This window comes from Cygnus atratus, chromosome 1 (assembly GCF_013377495.2).
Source record: "Cygnus atratus isolate AKBS03 ecotype Queensland, Australia chromosome 1, CAtr_DNAZoo_HiC_assembly, whole genome shotgun sequence".
Taxonomy (NCBI): Eukaryota; Metazoa; Chordata; class Aves; order Anseriformes; family Anatidae; genus Cygnus; species Cygnus atratus.
Window position 1 is genome coordinate 137,408,712 of NC_066362.1, and position 20,501 is coordinate 137,429,212.

Sequence of the window (20,501 nt, forward strand, 5' to 3'; positions counted from 1 at the left end):
TTTACCAGCGGCACCCACACAGGTCTTCCAGCCTGGCCACAGCCCCCATTACGGGCTTCATCAGCTCCTCACAAATCATCTTCCTACTGGCAGTTATTGGGTTACCTCTATCCATGCATCAGGCACTCGCATCTTGGTTTTCATTCGGCTCCATTTGCTTTTCTTTTTGGGAAGTTGACGGGCAACACGTCCTCACCAAGACGTGTTTCATGCAGGCTTCCCTCAGTGTAACACCGATGCGCTGCCTATCAGCCTACTGTCATCTTGCCTGAGTAGTTTGGCTTTTTATTTTATGGGCTTGTGTAGCATTACTGCAGTCTATGCTAAGCATCAGTTTTTCTCTTTCTGTCCCTGCTGTGGTGTCATGTAACACACAGCAGGATTTCATCTCAGACCTGAGGCAAGCGCATTAGTACTGCCTGCCAGCACAGAAAACACACATCCAGAAAGAAAGTACTGCAGTAGCTGGTGGGTTTTTGTTTGTTTGCGTACAATTTACAAGGAAAGAAGAGGTATTAAAAAATGAATAAATTAAAGGAATTAATTGATAATTTGTAAGTACAGTGAAATTCAATTGCCACTTTTTAAAAAGCTCAGCCACGTTTGCTGCTCTCCTGGTGTCCTTGCATGCCACAAGGCCATTTGGGATGTGCACGGCTCATGCAATATCTTCCTGACATCACCAGCGAGAGATGCTTACACCTGCAACCCACCTGGTGGGTCTCTGCTCCTTGCTGACTTTGTCATTTGCCAGCATGGTTTGGAGGCATCAAAACAAGCTGTGTGTTGGCACACACCTTGGGAGAAAATTAACAGCTCCTGTGAGCTCCAGGTTACAACACAAACTCTCTCTTCTGCCGAAGTGACAAGTATTTTGAACTTAGATCTCTAGTTACACGGCACGGTACTCCTCTCTTTTGCCTTTGCTGTAATAGCTAACCCAGGCTTGCTGGAAAGTAAAATAAAACGGGGAGCAATTCACGGGTTCCTTCATTCATGAATGTCTTCACAAAGCGTGACAGCTGAGTCCTTCTGGCAGCACAGGTTTACCAGGGGAAGGAAGAGGGCAGGGAAGGTGGCTGCTGAAGGCTTCCCAGCCGGCAGCTTCTCACTGCTGTGTCACAACCACCGCATTTACCACATGACTAGCGATAAGGAGCCCATGGCATCCCTGTGGCCTCCTAAGGGGATAGCTGGTGACTCAGCGGGCCCACCTTTTATCCACGTGGTAGGGCTCCTTGCACACTTATTCCTCCAGTTTTACAGGAAGCAGGGGAAGGGGAATCTTTCCCTCGCCCAGGGCTCAATGGGGCTCACAGACCCCCCTCCCATGCATTTGTATTATCACGGCCACTAATAGCACGAGGAATAGATCCGTGATGTGAGAGGTCGCCCAAGGTGAGGTTGCAGCCATCGCCCAGCATGCCGCCAGCCATTACCTTCCTCACCATTCAGGAAATGCTCCACAAGCCTGGGTGACAGCCCCACGTGTCACAGAAATCCCCTCAGCCATAAGGCAAGAAGGGGAGGTGGGCACTTTCATGGCTTATAAAAAGAAAACACTTTTTGCTCATGCAGGTTCCTGGAAGGCTGCAGTTCTTCCTTCTCTGTCATGAGTATGAGCGTGTTATTTCTTCATCTTTAGAGCCTCCTCCATCTTTTTACGTTCATCTTTAGTTTTCTTTGGTTTGCTTCCTCATCCTTCCTCCTCCCTGCTTGCAGGTGCTCCCCTGTGACTTTAACCAAAAGGCGGGGAGGCTGCAGGCCCTACCTCTGCCTGGCACAAAGTTCAAAGGCCACAGATCTCACCGCCATTTCCTACAGCTCCCCCCAAGCACCTGAGCCCACATCAGGCCTCTTCTACAGCTGGGGATGGCAAGGCCACAAGTGTCCTGCTTCCCAAGGCTGTGTATAATCCTGCCCTGCTGTGACATCCACAAGGGCAACCACAGCATGCACCTGGGAGTTTGCCTCTACAGGTTAACACCACAGTCTAGGGAAAACAAACAAATAAACAACCAAACAAGCAAGCAAGAAGTAGAAATTTAAGATCAGTCACTGTGACCTGTTGGCTGAAAAGCAAAAGCTAGTGCTGCCACACACTTGTTTTCAGCCAGGTATAGTTCTTGGAAGTAGCTCGTGTGTCTGGATCAAGGTTTTATTTGTTAGCATCAGGTAGGTCCGAGAGCAACTGCTGAGAAGTCACAAGCATTTACTGGTCTGGGTGATCACAATCACATCTTTAAATGGTCACTGGGTTTGAATGTTTGCCAAAGCATTTACCTGCTTTGCAAACTTCTCCTTGGGAGAAGGTGGCATGAGCTGTTAACAGCAGACTTGTACCCACTGATGAATTTATACATCAAGTCTAACACAGACTGCTAGTGTACTGTTAAGGAAGTTAATGCAGAATGGATTACGAGTCTTGAATGGGGAATCTTTTCTAAAGGGGGTTGCACCAAATCACCATTAAGTCATACCAGAGCATTTAGCCTTAAAAGTCCAGTTTCTCTCACAGAACTGGCAAAGGTAATTTATTAACATGCATTTATTAACATGCATTATGCGGGCTTCTTTGAGGAGCATTTTGTGCATGCTGGACATAGTCCCTTAACAAAGCATCTCACACTGTATATGCAGTGCTATAACCAGACATTATGTGTCCCTTCCCGCTGCAGTTTCTCAAACATCCCTCACACCACCACACGTGCTCCTCCAGCTTCAGTATCGCTGCAGCACCTGCCTGTGCTAGTTCCTGCCATCCTAAGCCATCTCACAAAGCCCGAGTGTCCAGCCGTGCCTTTCCAGCGCCCTGGCTCCACGCTCCGCGCAGCGGGAAATAGCGTGCTTCAGAAAGGGTAAGCCTTCTGAGGTGGAGCGTGGCCAAGAGATGTTGCATTAATGCCTTACTTTCCTGCTCTTTGTACCCCATGTGACCTGCATTTGCATTTTGCTTGCCTCAGGAAAAAAAAAAAAAAAAAAAAAAGAGCATTGATATGTTCTGTGGCAGCTGCAAAACGATAGGCACAATGGAGGCTGTGCGAGGGAGCCAAGACTTCAGGGAGAGGCAGCATCTTTCATTCAAGGGCCTCAGTCGGCGACAGTGCCCTCAGTGTTTGCAGCTTTCAGGCACACAAGCCCTTCTTCAGGCCCAAGTCAGAAGCAAACCTCAAATTAACTGCAGGTTTGGGACAACAGCTCTAAGCTTAATTCAGTGCGTTCAGTCAGGCAAGTTGAGAGAAGTCTGGTTTCTGTGTTAGCTGTTTGTGACCAGCGTAAACTAGGACTTGCTTACAGTTTTTCTGCAGCACCTCGCTTGCCAAGCTTTTTGCCTTTTTCCTCCTTAAGCCAGGGGAGACTGCCGGGCCCGGGAGGGTAAGGCAATGCCCAGACACCTTTTTAGAGGAGATAACAGAACAATGGCTGAGGAATCAGGTTTGGAGGAGGGGAACTACCTGTCTGGCTCCCTCCAACCAGATGCAAATGGAGGCCTAACATACCGGTGATGCTGGAGCAGCACCACCCCGAGATAAGAGAGGCGAAACCACAGAGGAATGCCACCAGACACAGCCATTTCAGGTGGCAGTGGCCGTTTTTCAGAACAGGCTCATTTAATGATCTCCCCCCCCAGCTATCTCATCCCCTCACAAGGGCCTGCATTTCTAAAGGAACAGCCAAAGCCCTTTTCCCAAACAGCACCCAACACCCGCTCTTTTTGCAGGTGCCACCCCCAGCGGGCTTCTGGTGGCTGCTGAGACCACAAAAAAGAAAAAAAAGAGCGGCCTATCTTGGTGTCGGTCACAAGCTCAAAGGTTTTTGGCTGACTAGGTTTCCTGAAGACATCTTCCTTTGGACGCTGCTGTTGTGTTAGGCTTGAAATCCTCCCCCAGGACCCTGGCCCGCCAGCTGGGCCAGCCGAGCAAACTGGAGGCGCTGGGGCACCCCACAAAGATGCGCCCTTCATCCCAGCCGTGAGGGTGGGTGGAGCGGCACCTGGGGAAAAACTGACAGAAACTGGTAAAAATGTCTTGAGGATGGCTGGGTTAAAAGAAACCGTGAAGGTGTCATCAGCGAGCCCCAGCAGATTTCAAACAATGCCTCAGATAAGGCAGCCCAGGTGAGGCAGGTACCAGCGCCAGGGCTCTGGGGAAAACAATGGCCGGGTCGGGCGGCCCAGCCCAGAGCAGAACAAAAGGCAGAGAGGGCAGGGCGAGGCGGATCTAGGACAGGTCCCCAGCCACCAGAAGCCCGCCGGAGAAAAAGAGATTACCTGGAAGCTTTACTCACAGAGGCAGGGAAACTAATGGGCGAATATCTGAGGCCGCTTCTCCTTACACAACGAGGCAGGCTTATCTAGGCTCGGTGCAGAGGGATTAACTCCGGGAACAGAAAGATGCACACGCATCTGCTGTTTTAAAACAACTCCCCAGCTGCTGTGAAACTTTTGGAGGAAAAAACCAAACATTTTGTTCCACAAAGCTGTGCTTGCTGTCGGGGCAATCCGCTTGTTACACATCACCACAGACAAGTCCGGGGGCTGAGACGTGCGCTGGCCTGGCAGGGAGCGGAGCCCAGAGCAGTTATCCCAGGACGGTCCTGACAAGCAGTAACATTGCAGAACTGTACCCCCGTGGGGGCAAAAGTCTGTTCAGCCATGATGCTGGCACAAAGGAGGACACGGAAACAGCAGCATGGCACCTTGTGAAACCAGAGCCCTGCAAGTCTTCGCTCATTCCTACAGCAGCAGCACCGAGGCACTCCATTGTTTTCCATCTCTGCCCTTCCCTGGAATCCTTCCCTTGCATACCAAGCTCCCAGGTTGTGCAAGCAGCTTCCATTTGCTCGTTAATTCACATCAAAAGCATGTTTTCTCAATAGATGTGTCAATTCCCTGCAGTGCTAAACCATAACAAGCACCAGGATCACCCAACCTCACACCGATCTCGATGACTGCTTTGTCAGATGACCTGCAGCTCGCGGAGGCAGGCTTTGAACACTCAGTGTTGAAGGCTATGGTTACCACACGCCTCTCTCTGCCCCACAGCCTGCACGCCCAGCCTAGGTATCGCCTGTGGTATCAGTGAGGTATCGCATCAAGTGTGAACATCTGAGGCTGCTTTTTAATAGTTGCACATTTGTCATTTCTGCTTCTATGGTTTGGGACTCACGGTGCAAAGAGAGCATCGTGCAAACGATGCATACAGTGGCAGAGCCAGAGCAGAAGTTGCAACCTAGAAGCGTTTTCTTTTTGGACAAAGACATAAACCCAAAGAAGATGGTGTTGGGAATCACCATACAGACCTTGTAAGAACACAAACTTGTAAGAATTTGGCCTGAGTTACCACCAAGTAACCAGACCTATGTGGCTGTCTGCAACTTTTCTGTAAAGACTCTGCAAACCAGCAGCAGTTGTTTCCAAAGGAAACGAACAGGGGTACAGATTTACTTTCTTGGCTCCGTCTTTTTCCCACATCCCAGGCACAAGCAGACTGCTCTCAAAGGAGATGGGAAACCACCAGTCACAGTCACTGGAAGTAGATTTTAGGGAAGGAGAAATCCTGGTCCTGAAAAACAGCTGGCAATCCATCACTTACGGCTTCTTCCTCATGCTGGTTTTTTCCCCCTCTCTTCCATACGCTCCTTTAGTGCCCTTTCCCTCTGGTTTTCTTTCCAGCCAAGGACTTGCTGCCCTGTTTCACTCAGCCCCACACGTGCATCACAACCCCCTAGCCCTCCTGAGGGCGGCTGGCCAGAGCAGGATGGATGTTACCAGCAGGGTTGTGCAGCTCCACCCGCTCCTCACTCTCCATCCTTGCTTTTGCTGCCGTCTTTTGCTTCCTCCCCAGCTCCCGGGCAGGCAGCAGCACAGTATATCACAGCACCGGCCTGTGGGAGCAAGGGGAACTACAGCAACAGGTCGTGAAAACACACCACCAACCATCAAACCCAGGAACGTGCTTGTCCTGAACCCTCCTTTACTCAGCGATGTCAATGTTGGCCGTGCACATGTGCTGGTGTATGAGAAGGGGAATGAGGCGGAAGGCCAGGCTGCAGCTCCCCCTCTATAGCTTGGTTTGTACAACCAGGGACAGGCTGTCGTGCTATAACACAAGCAAATATATTAGAAAGTGAGAGCAGCGCAGCAAACGGTCTGTTACATTTGCTGGGCTAGGCAGAAACAAAAGCCAGGCTCGGACTATTTGCTAAACACAGCAAATCGGTGCTCACTGACTTTTTTTCGGGGAGGCTGAAGGGGAAAGGTTTTCCTTGACATTTCAACTTAAAGTATTGCCAGCTCTGCAGAAATAATTCACTCCTGATGGACACAGTACTGCTGTTATACCCATTAGTTTAACAGCCTCCCAGGCACGGAGGGTAAAGCCCTGAATAAATCACAACAAATGAAAATACTGTTAGCAGTTTCATAATTTAATGAAAAAGTACTTGTAAAAAGGGGACATCTGAAAAAGACCGAGTCCATCTTGGAAAATTGAATATATATATATTTATATATATAAAACAAAATGCAAAAACACAAAAAAATGACAAATAAGGTTAAGAGGTAATACTTCAAACAGTTAGCCACCGAACACACAATAAAAACTAGCAAATGCACTTTGGGGACAATACTTGAGAACTACATAACCAAGGGCTCCTTCATATATCTATTAAAATCATGTAAAAATTAGCAAAACCATTGCCCAGGCGGGAAACAACTGAATTAATAACCCCAGAAGAGCAGAAATGCTGAGTTTTGCTGAAGCACCATTTTCCTCCCCTCCGCCATATGCTTCTGGCCACAAAATGGCATGAACGCTTTGCCAGCCTCCCACGTAAGTGTTCCCAACGCAAGCTTCATAAAATTTTGTGACCAGTAAGAGGATTACTAATAAATATCGAAGGAAAACTAAGAGAGTCAGAACTGGAATACAAATGAACAAACATTTGTTTACTTATTCTGAATGACCCATGGCTTAGAACACAAAGCATTTCCCATTAAAATAAAATATGTGGAAACCTAAAATGCTACTGCATATTTACACCAAAAGAAATAATTTTGAAGATACAGCTCTAGAGAGACAAATTACACAAATATACATAAAATCAAGAAGTGGGGAGAAAAAAAAAAAGAAACTGCATGAAGCAAATAGAGCAGGATTGCTAAGGATGCCGTTTCATGGTTTTTTTATTTCATTAAAGCCCTCCAGCCCCTGACTTGCTAGTCCTATTGCAACGAGGGAGATTTCAAAGCTTAAACCAAATCTAAGAGCGTTGTTATTTCCCAAACTAAAAGCAGTAAATTAAGATAATGGAGAAGAAAAACATGCTGTTTGGCTTCTGCATAGTCATCGTGACACCGGGTGTGAACCTTTCATTTGTAGGGAAAATGAGCCCCCATCTGAACAGAGGCGTGCAGGATGCCCTATGCAGCCCATGTCCCAGCTCAGCTGGTGACGTGGGGACAGAGGATGCTGTGGATTTATGAAACGTACGGCATTTCAGAGAAGAACAGTGCGGTTACTTTGTTGATCAACACAACACGGTCTAGAACACAAGAAATTTGTCCGCATTCAAACAGAAATCCCAGATAAAATAAACAAACCGAAAAGGGTTTCCCCTCCCTTCTCGCTTCCTCAACAGAGGTTGAAGTTTAAACGCTGGTTAACAACTGATTTTAAAGCACGTTAAAAAAAAAAAGTTTTAGTTTGGGAAACAGCAACTGATCCAGAGGTTGAAAAGCAGCTTAACGTAACCATAAATTATCAGCAATAAAAAAAACATACTCCAAATGATGACTGGCTAAAATTTCACAGGCCTAGATGCCAGAAGTGGGGCTCCTAAGCCCACATTGAGGCAGCTAGGGTTGAAAATTCGTGCCTAAATAAAAAGTTCAGGCAAAATTATTTCTAATTCATCTTATTTTAAAAACACCAGGTACAAACACCTCCGGATGTGAAATTTCAGTTTCAAGAGGAACCTGGCATCACCGGTGATTGCCTAAATTTAAGTGTCAAATAGCATTTTTCTTTGAAGTAGTACATCTACTTTTGTAAACACTATCCACAAAATTAGCCATCTGTACTTGTTAGCTGGGTAAAATATTTACAAGTGCATCCCACAACAAGCAACTATGTACAGAGATTAAAAAAAAATGAAGTACTAGAAGTTGTATATTTACAAAATAAGCAAATAATTGCAAAGAGAAACACGACCTTCAGCAAGAGCAGGGACCGGGGGCACATCTAGAGGTCAGTGAGTTTGGCAGCGCCAGCGACGCCGGCTTCCACCCTCCGCAAGGAGCCTGCAAATGCCACCGCCGTTCGAGGCCCCGCGCGGAAGGAGCCGTCGCTTAGTAGTCGCTTTGGGCCTGATCCAGCAGAGCACTTGGGCATGGGCTGGGCCACCCGAGGGAAAGCAGCAGGGTTTTTCATGCGCTCAGCTTTCTCACGCGTCCCCAAGTGCCTTGCTGGATCAACGCCACGCGGCAGGTGCTGTAAGGACGCGGTTTCAGCGTCTCCGTCTGCAGCCCCCTGCAACGGGCTCGAGCAATGCAAGGACTCCTTTATTACCTGTCCAGCGCCACACGGCTGACATAGCGTGAGCATCTTGCCTCGCACACAAGCTGGCAAGGAGGAAGCAGTTTCCTGAATTTACGCAAGGCCCAACCGCCTCACGCTTCCCCAGATGTTAACCTCTAATAAACCCCGTCCATTTCTACGCGACTCTGCAGTAACTCGGTTAGCCTTGCGAAGGCTGCAAGCCAATTCACAGTTGAACAAAACGACTCCCATTTCTCCGCCCTCCCCCATCCCCTCCTGCAGTTCTTCCTGTCGTAGGTCCTGTACTGGTTTCTGGAACCTGTTGATGCTGAGCTTTGCACTGGTACACCGGAATACATAAAGGCTGAGTTACCCCGTGGGGGCTTCTAATCACCTTTGTACCGAACCGTGAGAAATCATATTCTTTTTGTTTCTATTGTGACAATCTCTTCCGAAGTCCTTACTTGGGCTTTCTCTCTCCGAGCTACTCCGTCGTAACCTCACTTGCTCTTTATTTTCGTCACTTTCTGCTTCAGAGTCACTCAGCTCTAAGTCGGGACAGTACCCGTCGTTGTCCTGGTACGGAGCACCTTCGAGCGTCTGCTTGCTCCACAAGCGGTCTTTCGTCGCGAGTCTTCTCGTTGGCTTTTCACAGCACCGGAGATCTTCCGTGGTCCTCACCAGACTGTTGGTAGCCTCTTTGAAGGACCGGCTAAAATGTTCTATGGTGGATTTCCTGAAGCCGCTCTGGCTGGCCAAATGAGCTGCGAGCACGGACTCCTGCTCGTAGGGCGTCTGGCTGGAGCTGTCCCTCTGGCTCACGTCCCCAGCCCTGCCCAGCATCAGCCCGTTGGACTTGGCCGCCAGCCGCGAGTTCTCCTGCTGCGCCCGCCCGTTCCCGATGGAAGCCTGTCCGTGCAGGGCCGCCTGCAGCGCAAGGGGCTTCCCGGACGGCTGGCCCCGGTGAAACTCCGGCACCTGCACGGGGCCAGAATCCTTCGCCTCGCTGCGAGGCTTGCCGATCCCCCCCGTGACAAGCAACCCGTTGCTTCTGCTGTCGTGCTGATACCTGGAGTACGATTTCGCTTTGATTTCGTAGGGTTCCTTTGACATCGGCACGCTCCTTTTGCTGTACACAGTGCTGTTGTTGTCAGGAGAGAGCGGTCTGTTGCCAGGCTTCAGCGAGTTATTTTTGCAATCTCCTAGTGCTGATTTGGGCATTTTTAACTTCAGGGTGATCCTGGGAGGTGGGTAGAACAGTGTGTTCTCTAGTGCACTTGTCAGGGTATGGCCTGTATCAGAGAAAGATGAGGGAGCAGAAGAGGAGAAGACTTTTAAAAAAGAGGGTAATCATACTGTTACCTGTAGAGTTTTATAGTGCATTAAAAGGTAATTCAGCAATAAGAAGCATCTGCAAACAATTAGTGTGAAATTATTTTAGGACATTACAGACAAGTCAGAATAATGAAGACTGCTCCAAATTGTCCACCATTTCAAAATTTAGGTAAGCATTTCGATTAAAAAAAACAACAGCATGCCCTTTTACAGGGCTTTAAGCCAGTGAATTGAACCAGTTTTGAGACATGACAGAAGTAGTTCCAACAAAGCTATAAAAAAGGTTCACATTCAGCTTTGGATAGAGAAGAAACAATGCTTCAAACTGAGTTGCAATTTGGACTTGGTTCAGCTCTGCTTTGTATTCTAAAATTCTCTGTGCTTTAAAAGTCTTTTCACTCTGATGTGAGTCTTTATTATATTGTACACACACATTGCCATTGCAAAATATCTCTCAAAATATTTTAGTAAGTTTTAAAAAAAGCACTTGGTTTTGTAAAGACGTAAATTTAGTACACATTTCTAATAAAATTTATTTACACAAAATCAAAGTGCTTTAGAGTACTGCTGCTTCCGCAAAGAGCTAGTCTGATCTAAACCAGCCGAAAAACAACAAACAAAAAAACCCACCACCTTGTCAGTACTAATGAAACTAATCCACGTTTCAGGGGTAGACAAAAAACCACAAAGGCTTCACTCTAAATTGGTTACAAAAAACACAGTGTGTATCTTGAATGAACATCAAGATCATTATTTCACAATTGCAGAAATAGTTGACTTCCCAATTACGGAAAAAAAAAAGCAATTGCACTGTACCATATACTATTCCTCTTTCCAAATGTTGTGTTCCTCATTTCAGGGCACAATTTTAGTAAAAATTAAGGGCAGAGCTGGTTTCGGTACATCAACATTCCAAAACAGTTACTGCTCGCTGTTAAAAACCAGAGTGCTTAGGCTCTTTTTGAAGGAAGGGACAGTAACTGAGATCACACGCTAAGAAATGCCTCTTCATGTTGCTCATCAAGTATTCAAGGCAACACGAGAGCAGCCATTCCTATCAGTCACTCTTCTCTTTTGCCTGAAGAAATTAACCACAGCAAGCAAAAGAACTTCTCAGTGGGAGAGCAGAGCTTGCTGTGGGGAAACGGCACCATAAAACAGCAGCCCAAAGAAGCAAAAACCTAGAGATCACCATCAGCTCATTTCTGCTACGTGGATTCCACAGTGATTGATAACTTATAGGCATATGCCCAAGAATGAAAGATCCAAGTTAAGATGTTAAAACATTAAAGTCTTTCGTGTATGTTGGTAGTTTCATTGACTGAATATTTGAAGACAATTTTTAAGGCAGCTCTCAAATGTTAAAACACTACGCAAGAACATAATGAGAACACAGAATTTTCTAGTTTATATACAGTTATAATCTGTACATATTTTACACTTCTGCGATTACCTGCAGCAATTTCCTGATTAATGAGCTGGACTTGCAAATTGAAGACCTGTTCATGTACTTTACTGTGAGACAACTTCAGTTTCTCTCTCCTGCTTACCATGTAGCAGAGATTTCTTACCTACCGAGAAATAATAGGAGACTTAGCATCAAATTAAAAAAAAAATTGACAGAAAAAAAATGTATCCACAACAGAATTATAAACATTTTATGGGCAATATCCCTTGGCAAATATCTCATGAATGATACTAAACATATGTAACCATGACTTTAAAACAAATCCTGATTTTTTTTTTAATTACCATTTTAATGAACGTCTTGAATGTACTCTGCAAGACAGCAGAATGTTTTCACCTACGAGAACAGTAAGCAAACAAAATGCTAGTCAAAAGAAAAAGCACATAATCTCTACGACTTCCTTGTTGGTAAGCCTACTTCAACCACACGCTATGCTGGGGACGTTACTGGTCAGTACTCCAGTCTCCTGGAATTTCCTTGTGAAATTCTTTACAGAATGATTTTCAAGAGCTAAACTAAGTTTGTTTCTCTTAGAATTACTGCAACATTTGAAAGTATACCGTTTTACAAAGCTACCCAATAGAGCTGGCCAGTTTAGACCATAATTAACATGTAGATCACCCCTAAAAGAACACTGCAGCTTCTCGTGCCTTTCACACATTTGGCTGACGCATTCAGCAGTTTATTTTCAGACTGCATGGCAGTTCCACATAATTCTACTTTCACTGCTTGTTTGAATTAATAGCAGTATTTCCACCTAGTGTAAGGAAAACAGGAAGAGGCACTGCAAGTTTGTAATACTGACCTGAAAGAGCAGGCACAACACAGAAAAAACATAGGGGCTGGCTGAATGATATCTGCCAAGCGTACTTCCCGAACACCTAACTTCAGCTGTTCAGAAACTGGAACCTCTCTCCCCATGAAGGAAATTCCAAAATTCCCAAATTTATTTTCATCCCAAGACATAACTAAACAGGAAATTTTGTGGCACGAGTTGTTCAGAAACTTTGAAAGACATTTCAAACTAGGAAGCACTTCTACTCCATGTAAGTGCATCAACTTCAGCACAATTAGATGCAAACCAACCACTCTTTGAACACAATTAAAAGCTTGAAATGCTTTCTTGAAAGAGAAAAACAAAAACAAAACAACAACAAAAACCCACCAAACCCTCCATTCGAAGCTTTTTTTTTTCTTTTTTTTTTTTTTTTTTTAAATAAGGACCCACATTTGAAGTCCTGGAAAAAGAGATCCAAGCTTGAATATGCCTTAGATTCACTACCCATCTCTAAGCTCTTGCAAACTACAGGTGATCAGCAGCCCCAGGTGGCAACAAGCCTGGCTTCCTCCCCCACCAGCTGCCAGAAGGCGGCACTCTGTGGGGCTGCCAGAAGAAATACCTACTCTGGATTTTCCTCAAGAACTCCACCTTTTCCAAGTGCTGGCTAGCGATCTCCAAGATCCCAGCTAGATACTGGTAAACCGATAATTTCCTTTTCATCCTGCTCAGCAAAGCCACAAGCAGTGCTAGACTCGGCGGGTTGTTTTCCAGCTGCTCACCAACAGCAGCACCTCAGGCAGCCATGTGCAGGGAAATCGTCCAGCTCAAGAGCGCGAGCAGTGATTCAGCCTGCCCGCCACCTAGGGCTAGCCCACACCAGCACGCTGCCCAAGAGGAGAGGTGAGTAAGGGACCTGAAGCAGAAGTCACGGGAAGCTGTCTGAGCACGGGCCAGCATTCTTCTTCTTTGTCCGTGAAGCCAAGAAGCCTCTGTGGTAGTTAACCACCCGGAACTTCACCCAGTCGCCCTCAAACCATGATGATGTTTTAATGTATTTTTAGAATTCTACAAAAGCTTAAGGCACACACTCACCGAAGAATACTTGCTGCTTTACCTATGCAAATTGATTTTTCCACGCCCAGAATTAGCTAACATTTACCATTTTACCTTAACCATTATAAAGCACATTTTTAAGTACAAATCAAGAGTCCCTCCATGCCATGACAATGTGGAAGAGAAGAATTTGTCAAGCCTGCCCCATTCCTTCACTGTTTGAACTTATTTTGTTTCATAAAGTAACTTTTTTTTTTTTGTCCTGAACACCTAAAGAGTATCACTAGCAACTACCACAGCTCATTCAAATAAGTTTACTCTATTTATATTGAAACCAACGAGTCAATTACCAAATATGCCTATTGTGGGCAGAAACATGCATCTTAAAATATGTAAAGAAGAAACCTCTAAGCAAGTCAGGAAGCATGGCTTTCACATTGGATCTCACTGGGCTGAAAAGGGACAGCTCCTCAAAGTCTCTGCAGTGTGCAATGCAGTATATCACGAGAATGGAGTTGAAGGCCTTACCTTTTATTATTATTGTTATTTTAAAAATCATCTCCCTGTGCTCCTCCCATTCCCACTTTTGTCCAAAGACAAAGCTGTTGATCACCTGCACACAGTTTTTCAAAACTTCACCAGCTAAACTCTTACCCTCTCTAGGTCCTGCCTCAAATGCATGAACATCCTCATGCGAGTATGAATGCTATCTTCTTTTGGCTGCACTAAGCCATTTTCTTCATCCTCCTTGGGAGGAAACAATGGTTTGTTAAAGTTACTTTTTCGCTTTAATTTCCAGTAATTGTAGATGAAGTCTACAGCAAGTTTAGGAAGACCAAGTTCTGCTGCAACATCCTCCACTTTAACGAGTGAGTAAAACTCTTCTTCCAGCTCTCGGAGTTTCTGGGCTCGCAAACTGGTTTTCTCGCTCTCCGTTTGCTTCTGGTCTGACATACTTTTGGGATGCTCATCAACGTCAGGCAGCGAATTCTGTTTGTTCTTGCTGTGCTTTAGACAATACGACTTGAACTTGACCTCATCCCCATCATCCAGGATAGTCTTCATCTCTAAGCTATGCTCGAAGGCACAGGTGACATGAAAGGCAGTGATGCAGCTTTTCACGGAGCACTACAAATGGAAGAAAAAAGAAAACAACACTGAAGTCACTAAGACTAGCAATAAACCAGAAAAAAATATATCCTCATTACATCAAAGTTTATCCCTACCAAATCATATCTCCTAAGCACTCTTGGAAGTATCTGTTGATCTCTTCCAAGTCGGTATCATGTGACTTTGTATTTTCTCATTTTTGAACAGCGTTCCGTGGAAGGATCCACCTCTGATCTACATACTACCAGTACTTGCACTTCTCAGGCTTGCTCAAAAGAAGGCAACTCAGACCGTCTCCTAACTCTCTACACTGGAGTGCTTAGGGAACTAATTTGTTAGCAAACAGCCATGAAAAAGTAGGCAGCTATCCTACAGTTGTCTTCATCATAACATCTCCAAATACAGGAAGAACAAAATTAAAAAAAAAAAAATCCCCATCTCACAGACTCAAGAGTCACAGGAAAACAAGTACATACCTGAATGCAAGCACCAGTTTTCAGTTTGCATAAACTACACACTAAAGCCCATCGACTTGGTGGAATGTGAGACACCTTTGTGATCGGCTCCATCCTTTCTGGGCAAGCAATACTAACCTGAAAACAAAAAACGGCATGGAAAACAGTTACCAAGGCAATAAAAACAAGCTCTCTGCTAATACCAGAACAAGAAGCATGACCACATATTTATCTCATTCACAGACATCTATGTGCTCGTGCTTCTTAGCAAGTGACCCCAGAAGATCCTGCATGAAGAAAACCATGTTGAGGAATACAATTAGTTTAACCTGGTGACTAGAAGTTGCAACTCTTCAGAAGATTTTAGGCATCTGCAGCATGCCTTGTTATGAACCATTTAAGAGACTACAGTAAATGATGGCAAAGTTTATTCCCTTTCAATTCTGTATTTTTCTTCTGTGCTGCTTAAACAGATCTAATTTAAAAAGTACCAAAATGCAAGCTAGTCAGAACAAAACAGGAACACTTACGCTTACCTGGAAAGTTTCCTTCTATAAGATCCACAGATCCACTACAAGAGCTACTTCTGCCAGCTCACAATTTGGGGCAGAACCAGATCTATCAGTCAGCAGCCAGGGAAAGCCTTGCTTTCTGGCTTTACCTCCACTGAGCGCTCCCGGTGCGAGAGGTGACTCTAATATACTTTCCTAACTACAGATTGCATGAAGTACAATTTGAGAAAGAATGCAACAAACTCCTCTTACTGCAAAGCACGGTATATTGTCCTGTGCCAGTTTTCACGTATTTAGTCTGGATGATCCATTTGTCTCTGGTGGACCAGATTATGGATATTAATACTACAAGAAAGAAAAATTTTCAGATAATCGTAAGTACCTTTTCCTATTGTTTGCTGTACTAAGGTTCACGTATCCATTGTGACAGAAATTTCTCAGCTGTCTGTTGTCCATGCTGTGAAACCAAAACTGATCTCCGTAATTTGGACATCAAAACAGAGATGAAGTATCTCCTTAGTCATCCCTCAGATACTCCTGACCACCAGGATTTATTCAAGGGCAGAAACAGAACTGGCCAGTATGAATGGTCAACATGCAGAACTGGGCATATCAAAATGGCACGTGGCAGAAAATTTCAGAGATAACTGTTTTGTTCCAAGGATGCCGGTCTCGATGCCAGTCTCCAAAAGCTTGAATTTCGACACTTACACAAAGAAGAAACACTTTTAGAATTTAGCGTTTGTGTGCTAAGGAGGGCTACCTGCCTGAAACAGAAATACAGTGCAATTCTAGCTAGAAAGATCTCCATGCTTCATATGAGTGATTGACCTGAGCAGAGCAGACCGGTGGTGGGATAAGGACCTCTTCGCAAAAGGGTCAAAACAAAGAATTCAAAGAAAGGAGGTTTCTAGGTCATGTTCTGTGGCACTGTGAGGTCAGAATAAAACTGATTCCTTAAGAAAGTAGTCAAGGCTGAGATTTGAATTTTTTTTTTTTTTTTTTAAAGAGGAGCTTAAGAGCATTACATTACAGTAATTTTCATAGATTATTCTTCCAACAACATAATAAGGCTCTTCTAGGGAAATCCACATCATACAATTAGCTTAAGACGTGATAATTAAACTGTTGCCTTTACAAGGGCCAACAAACTAAGCTGGGTATGCTAGCTTCCCTTTTGGGGTATTTCAGCAATCACCTGATGCACACACTCATTTTAAAACCTGCTTAATCCCTAAGGAAGCAAGGCAGACAACCTCTGTGAGGTAGACTTTTCCAAGACAGCAGTGCCACGCTGATCAAGTCTGAGAGTCAGAGCTACTGTGCTCAAACTGAGTATTTTTGTTACTCTTTCTTATCTTTTGCATTGTTTTGAGCATCAGTCAAGTAGGTGGGAAAGACAGCTTTGCAATAGATTACTTGGTTCATCATTTTCACGTTCTAGGAAGTTGATCAGCAGTTCACAGACTAACTACAAAAACTGACTCAAATAAGATTTATGTTTGTTATAGTACTTCAACCTCCAATCCTCCACTTGCAAGCCACATCTTCTGGAATATGCCGAGGTCAGCCAGCGCTGCGTGACATTTCCATTCAGCCCAGTGACAGGCGCAAGCGCACGTCACTGAACTCCAGAACCCACGAGTCCCATCATTGGGTGTGCTTCAGCCTTCTCTTGGGCCAAAACCAGAGTCGGAAAGATTGGTGCGGAAAACCAACGGGACTTTGCACCTAGAAGCCAGCAGTATCAATCACTGTTTTGATACTGGGAGAAACTGTCAGTTCAAATTATTAAAAAAAAAAAAAAAAAAGGCAAGATGAGGAAAAGAAAAAAGCTGCGACCCATCTGCCAAAACTAAAACCTAATTCTGAGAAATCTTTGTTAGAAAGGTAGCGGGATGCTCCAGAGAGATCCCGGAGAGGACAAGAAGGAGATGTGGAGGCAGTATGTGATGCATTCATCAGGTAGAGATGAGGAACAGTTTCATCTTTTGTGGACTTCCTATAAATCAGCAGGAAAGGGACAAAGCTGTCCTAAAACTCTTGAATTGTTCCACAAAATCACGTTCAGCACTCCTAAATGTCAAAAGCAGCTTTTTTGTTTCCATAATGAAAGACCCTTTACCAACCTAACTTGATGCTGCTCAAAACAGAGCTGGTTACAAGTTGCCCAGGTGTTTCTGAAACAATATTGTAAAGAGACTGACCACATTTCTTGTCCCAGTTACCAGAATCAACAGGTAAGACTTCCCGTGGGAATTAAGGGGTTGCATCAACTTGCCATGCTGTCTTTATTCCTTTCAAAAAGGAATCTTCAGTGATTTTCTTCTGACATTGGGTAGCACCAGCTTTCCACCGTGTGTCCCAGCCAAAGCTGGGAACTGACACAAACCTCCCTCTCGCTCTCTGCCCCCCTTTACTGCTCTCCCTGCTGCTTCCCCAGAGGGGACTCAAAAGGGCAGGAAATATTTACATCAGAAATACTGTCCCTTTGGCTTGCAATGCTGCCTGTTTACACTACCCCGCTTTGTAAAAACACAAAGAGACGCTTAGAGTCAGGTGCAGTTTATTTCTACTGGCCTCATGCCACCTGCGTGTTTCTAATATTCAAAGAGAGAAGTCAAGGCAAAGTTTGTTTGAATTTGGCTGTTCACGAGGGATCCAGAGAGCTGAGAGGCCAACCTTTCCATTTCCCAAAACCTCCCTTCCCAAGACAGAAACGACTGTCTGCCTTAACACGTAGCTCCTCTGTTACTCCTTCAAGTTGCGTCAGGTCACATTTTGACTGCCATACTCCGAAGAAGTTACAAGAGTGGGAGAGAGTGAGAACACTGGGCTGTTGAAGCCTCTTCTCTGTGACTTACACGGTGAGCTGACATCTCCGTCATCACCCTGCTCTCCGCTGGTAGCCTGCCACCAGCAGCCACGCACTGGGTGCGATGAGATATCTGCATCGGTGGCCCAGCGGCTGGAGCGCAGCCACGTGCAGCAGCAGCTAAGGACAGGCATTTGAGACCTCTCCAGCTGCAGCAAGGAAAAATGGCTTTGTGCTTCAGCTGACAACACGCTGACTGAGGGAAGATGTGTCTGCAGCGGGTCCTCTAAGGCAGAAAAATCTTGAACTTCAGAACAGTGCAAGTTTTCTGATCTCAAAGGTTTTCCTTTTTGTCAAAGAATGTCTTTTAAGAAAACATAGAAGAGACATTTACACTAAAAGACAATAATGGCAGAAGAATAAAAGGATATAAACCAACGATGAGGGCACTTTGTAAAGTAAAAACCTTCAAATGTCTCAATCAGCCAAGTGAAGGTCAACAAAGCCTTTTGACACCATTAGCTTACCAGGGGCGGGAGAGAAGAAAACAAAACAAACATTTTAAGGGAGTGCTGAATGAATTAATGAAGGACAATACCCAGAGCAACTGCGTGCAACATGCTAGCCTACACTTGGTGACTCATCAAGTCCCTCTTTGAACATTTCACCACAAACATGATTATGGCTCACTTTTCTCTGCGTTCTGCCTTGCTCTGTTTTGTTGGGAGCACAGTGGGAAGTAGCAGTGATGTTATAATTCGTTTGCTTCTTCTGGGGGAGTTCCAAGGGAATATGCATCGTGCCATAAAGTATCTCCAGGTCTTCGAGCTCTGGGCCTTTCCAGTCCACTGATCACACAAGGCCACAGTGATTCTCCAGATAGGAACCCAACATTTTCACAGAGATTCCCAAAGCTTTCTTTGGCTTCCTTGGTGACTGATTAGTTTTTTTCCTCCTACAAACAACAATGCAGGGGACAGAGTGGATGAACAGATCCAAGAGGCGTTTCCCACCTCTCCTGGCAGGTGTCACCTCCTTGCTACGCCTGACACACTTGGCTTTGGTGCAGAGGGGAGGAGGTGCCTGAGGCCCAGAGCCACTGACAGCTGTGGGAGCAGCTGGCTTTCAGCTCTCCCACCTGGGTACTCCCTTGGCTTCCCTCCCTCAGCCGGAGGGAGGTGGGCAGGCAAGAAGGCAGCACTGGCTCCCCGTCCTGTAGTCAGCTGCTTTCCAAACCTGCCTGTTCCTCTTCTGTTGCGAAGGACATCAAGGCAACCGCATGCAGAAAGGACCTCTAAGGAAAACCAGTCTGCTCAGAGACAGGCACTTCAAAAGTACAGAAGTCAGGAGATTTTTATTTATTTTAATCTTTTGTGTTTTTTTCCCCTCTACTCCTTTCTCCCTAAAGGTGGATGAGACACTAGGAAGTACACGCTGGCCTGAAGGGAAAGCAGAACTGCAAAGATAACCTCCTTGCAAATCAGATATATGCCTGTGACAGAGCTAGGAAACACACGCTGCATCGTGCTGCCATGTTAAAAAAAAAAACATCCAGAATCTTAACATCTTCCTGGTGAAGTTTTGCAAACGCAAGGCCTGGCTGCTTCAGAGCAGGCGGCTTGAGAAATAAGGCATCCCCTTGATATTACGGTGCCAACGGATGTGGCTACAGCCTCATGCTAAACTATCCACTGTAATGGATCTGTGGTTCTTACCAGAAAGAAATCAGAAATATCATTCTGAGCACAAAATTAAACACACAGCCCATCTATATGAGTGAATATTCCAATTTACACAACTATAATGTGATGCTAAACTTGATTCTAAATAGAGCAAGTGTAAAGCTTCATTATTAAACTCTATTTATGTCCATGTAACTAAAAAGCCTTTTCTTATAAAATACAACGTAAGATATAAGATTTTTCTTCTCCCCACCATTCAGAAAAAAATCAGTGTAAAAAAACCTTAACTACAAACATCTCCCCATCTCAGAGCCCATCCAATACAAACCATGCAATATGTTCAATATGTTTGGGTTTCTTCTTAAACAGAACAGACCAAAAAAGTGAATGTATTCGTGCAAATTATACACCTAACCAAGAGCTCACACATTTACCAGGAGCTAAGAGAGACAATGAAGCTGCAGTTACGCAGCAAACGCTATCTTACATCAGAGAGCCTTTCCAGCAGGTCACTCAGATACCATAACGACACCAAGAAGTGCTTGCTCAGTATATCGGCTGGGGGAACGGACGACAAAGGGATTAATTAATGGAACGTAAGCTGGACTCTCTCCCAGCCTTTACAGATTCTGCAGACTCGTCAGAATAAAGCCCAGGACTAAGCCATACAGACACATTAAAATCATGAGAATGTGAGAAAGCAGAGGGAACTAGGAGGAGGAAGAGGAGAGACCACAATACAAAAGGACG

The 20,501-nt window shown here is 45.1% G+C and overlaps 1 protein-coding gene across 11 annotated transcripts in view; it reads right to left on the bottom strand.

Moving 5' to 3' along the window:
- Nucleotides 1-6,409: 6,409 nt before the first annotated feature.
- JADE3 (jade family PHD finger 3) overlaps nt 6,410-20,501 on the bottom strand; it is a 64,353-nt gene continuing 50,261 nt past the window's right edge. For all 11 annotated transcript variants that reach the window (XM_035558174.2, XM_035558176.2, XM_035558172.2 and 8 more), the window contains 4 exons: nt 14,764-14,880; nt 13,832-14,305; nt 11,329-11,446; nt 6,410-9,832 (listed from right to left, as the gene is read on the bottom strand). In XM_035558174.2, the coding sequence (XP_035414067.1) occupies nt 8,931-9,832; nt 11,329-11,446; nt 13,832-14,305; nt 14,764-14,880 (1,611 nt within the window). In that variant the 3' untranslated portion in view covers nt 6,410-8,930. The remainder of the gene's footprint in view (nt 9,833-11,328; nt 11,447-13,831; nt 14,306-14,763; nt 14,881-20,501) is intronic.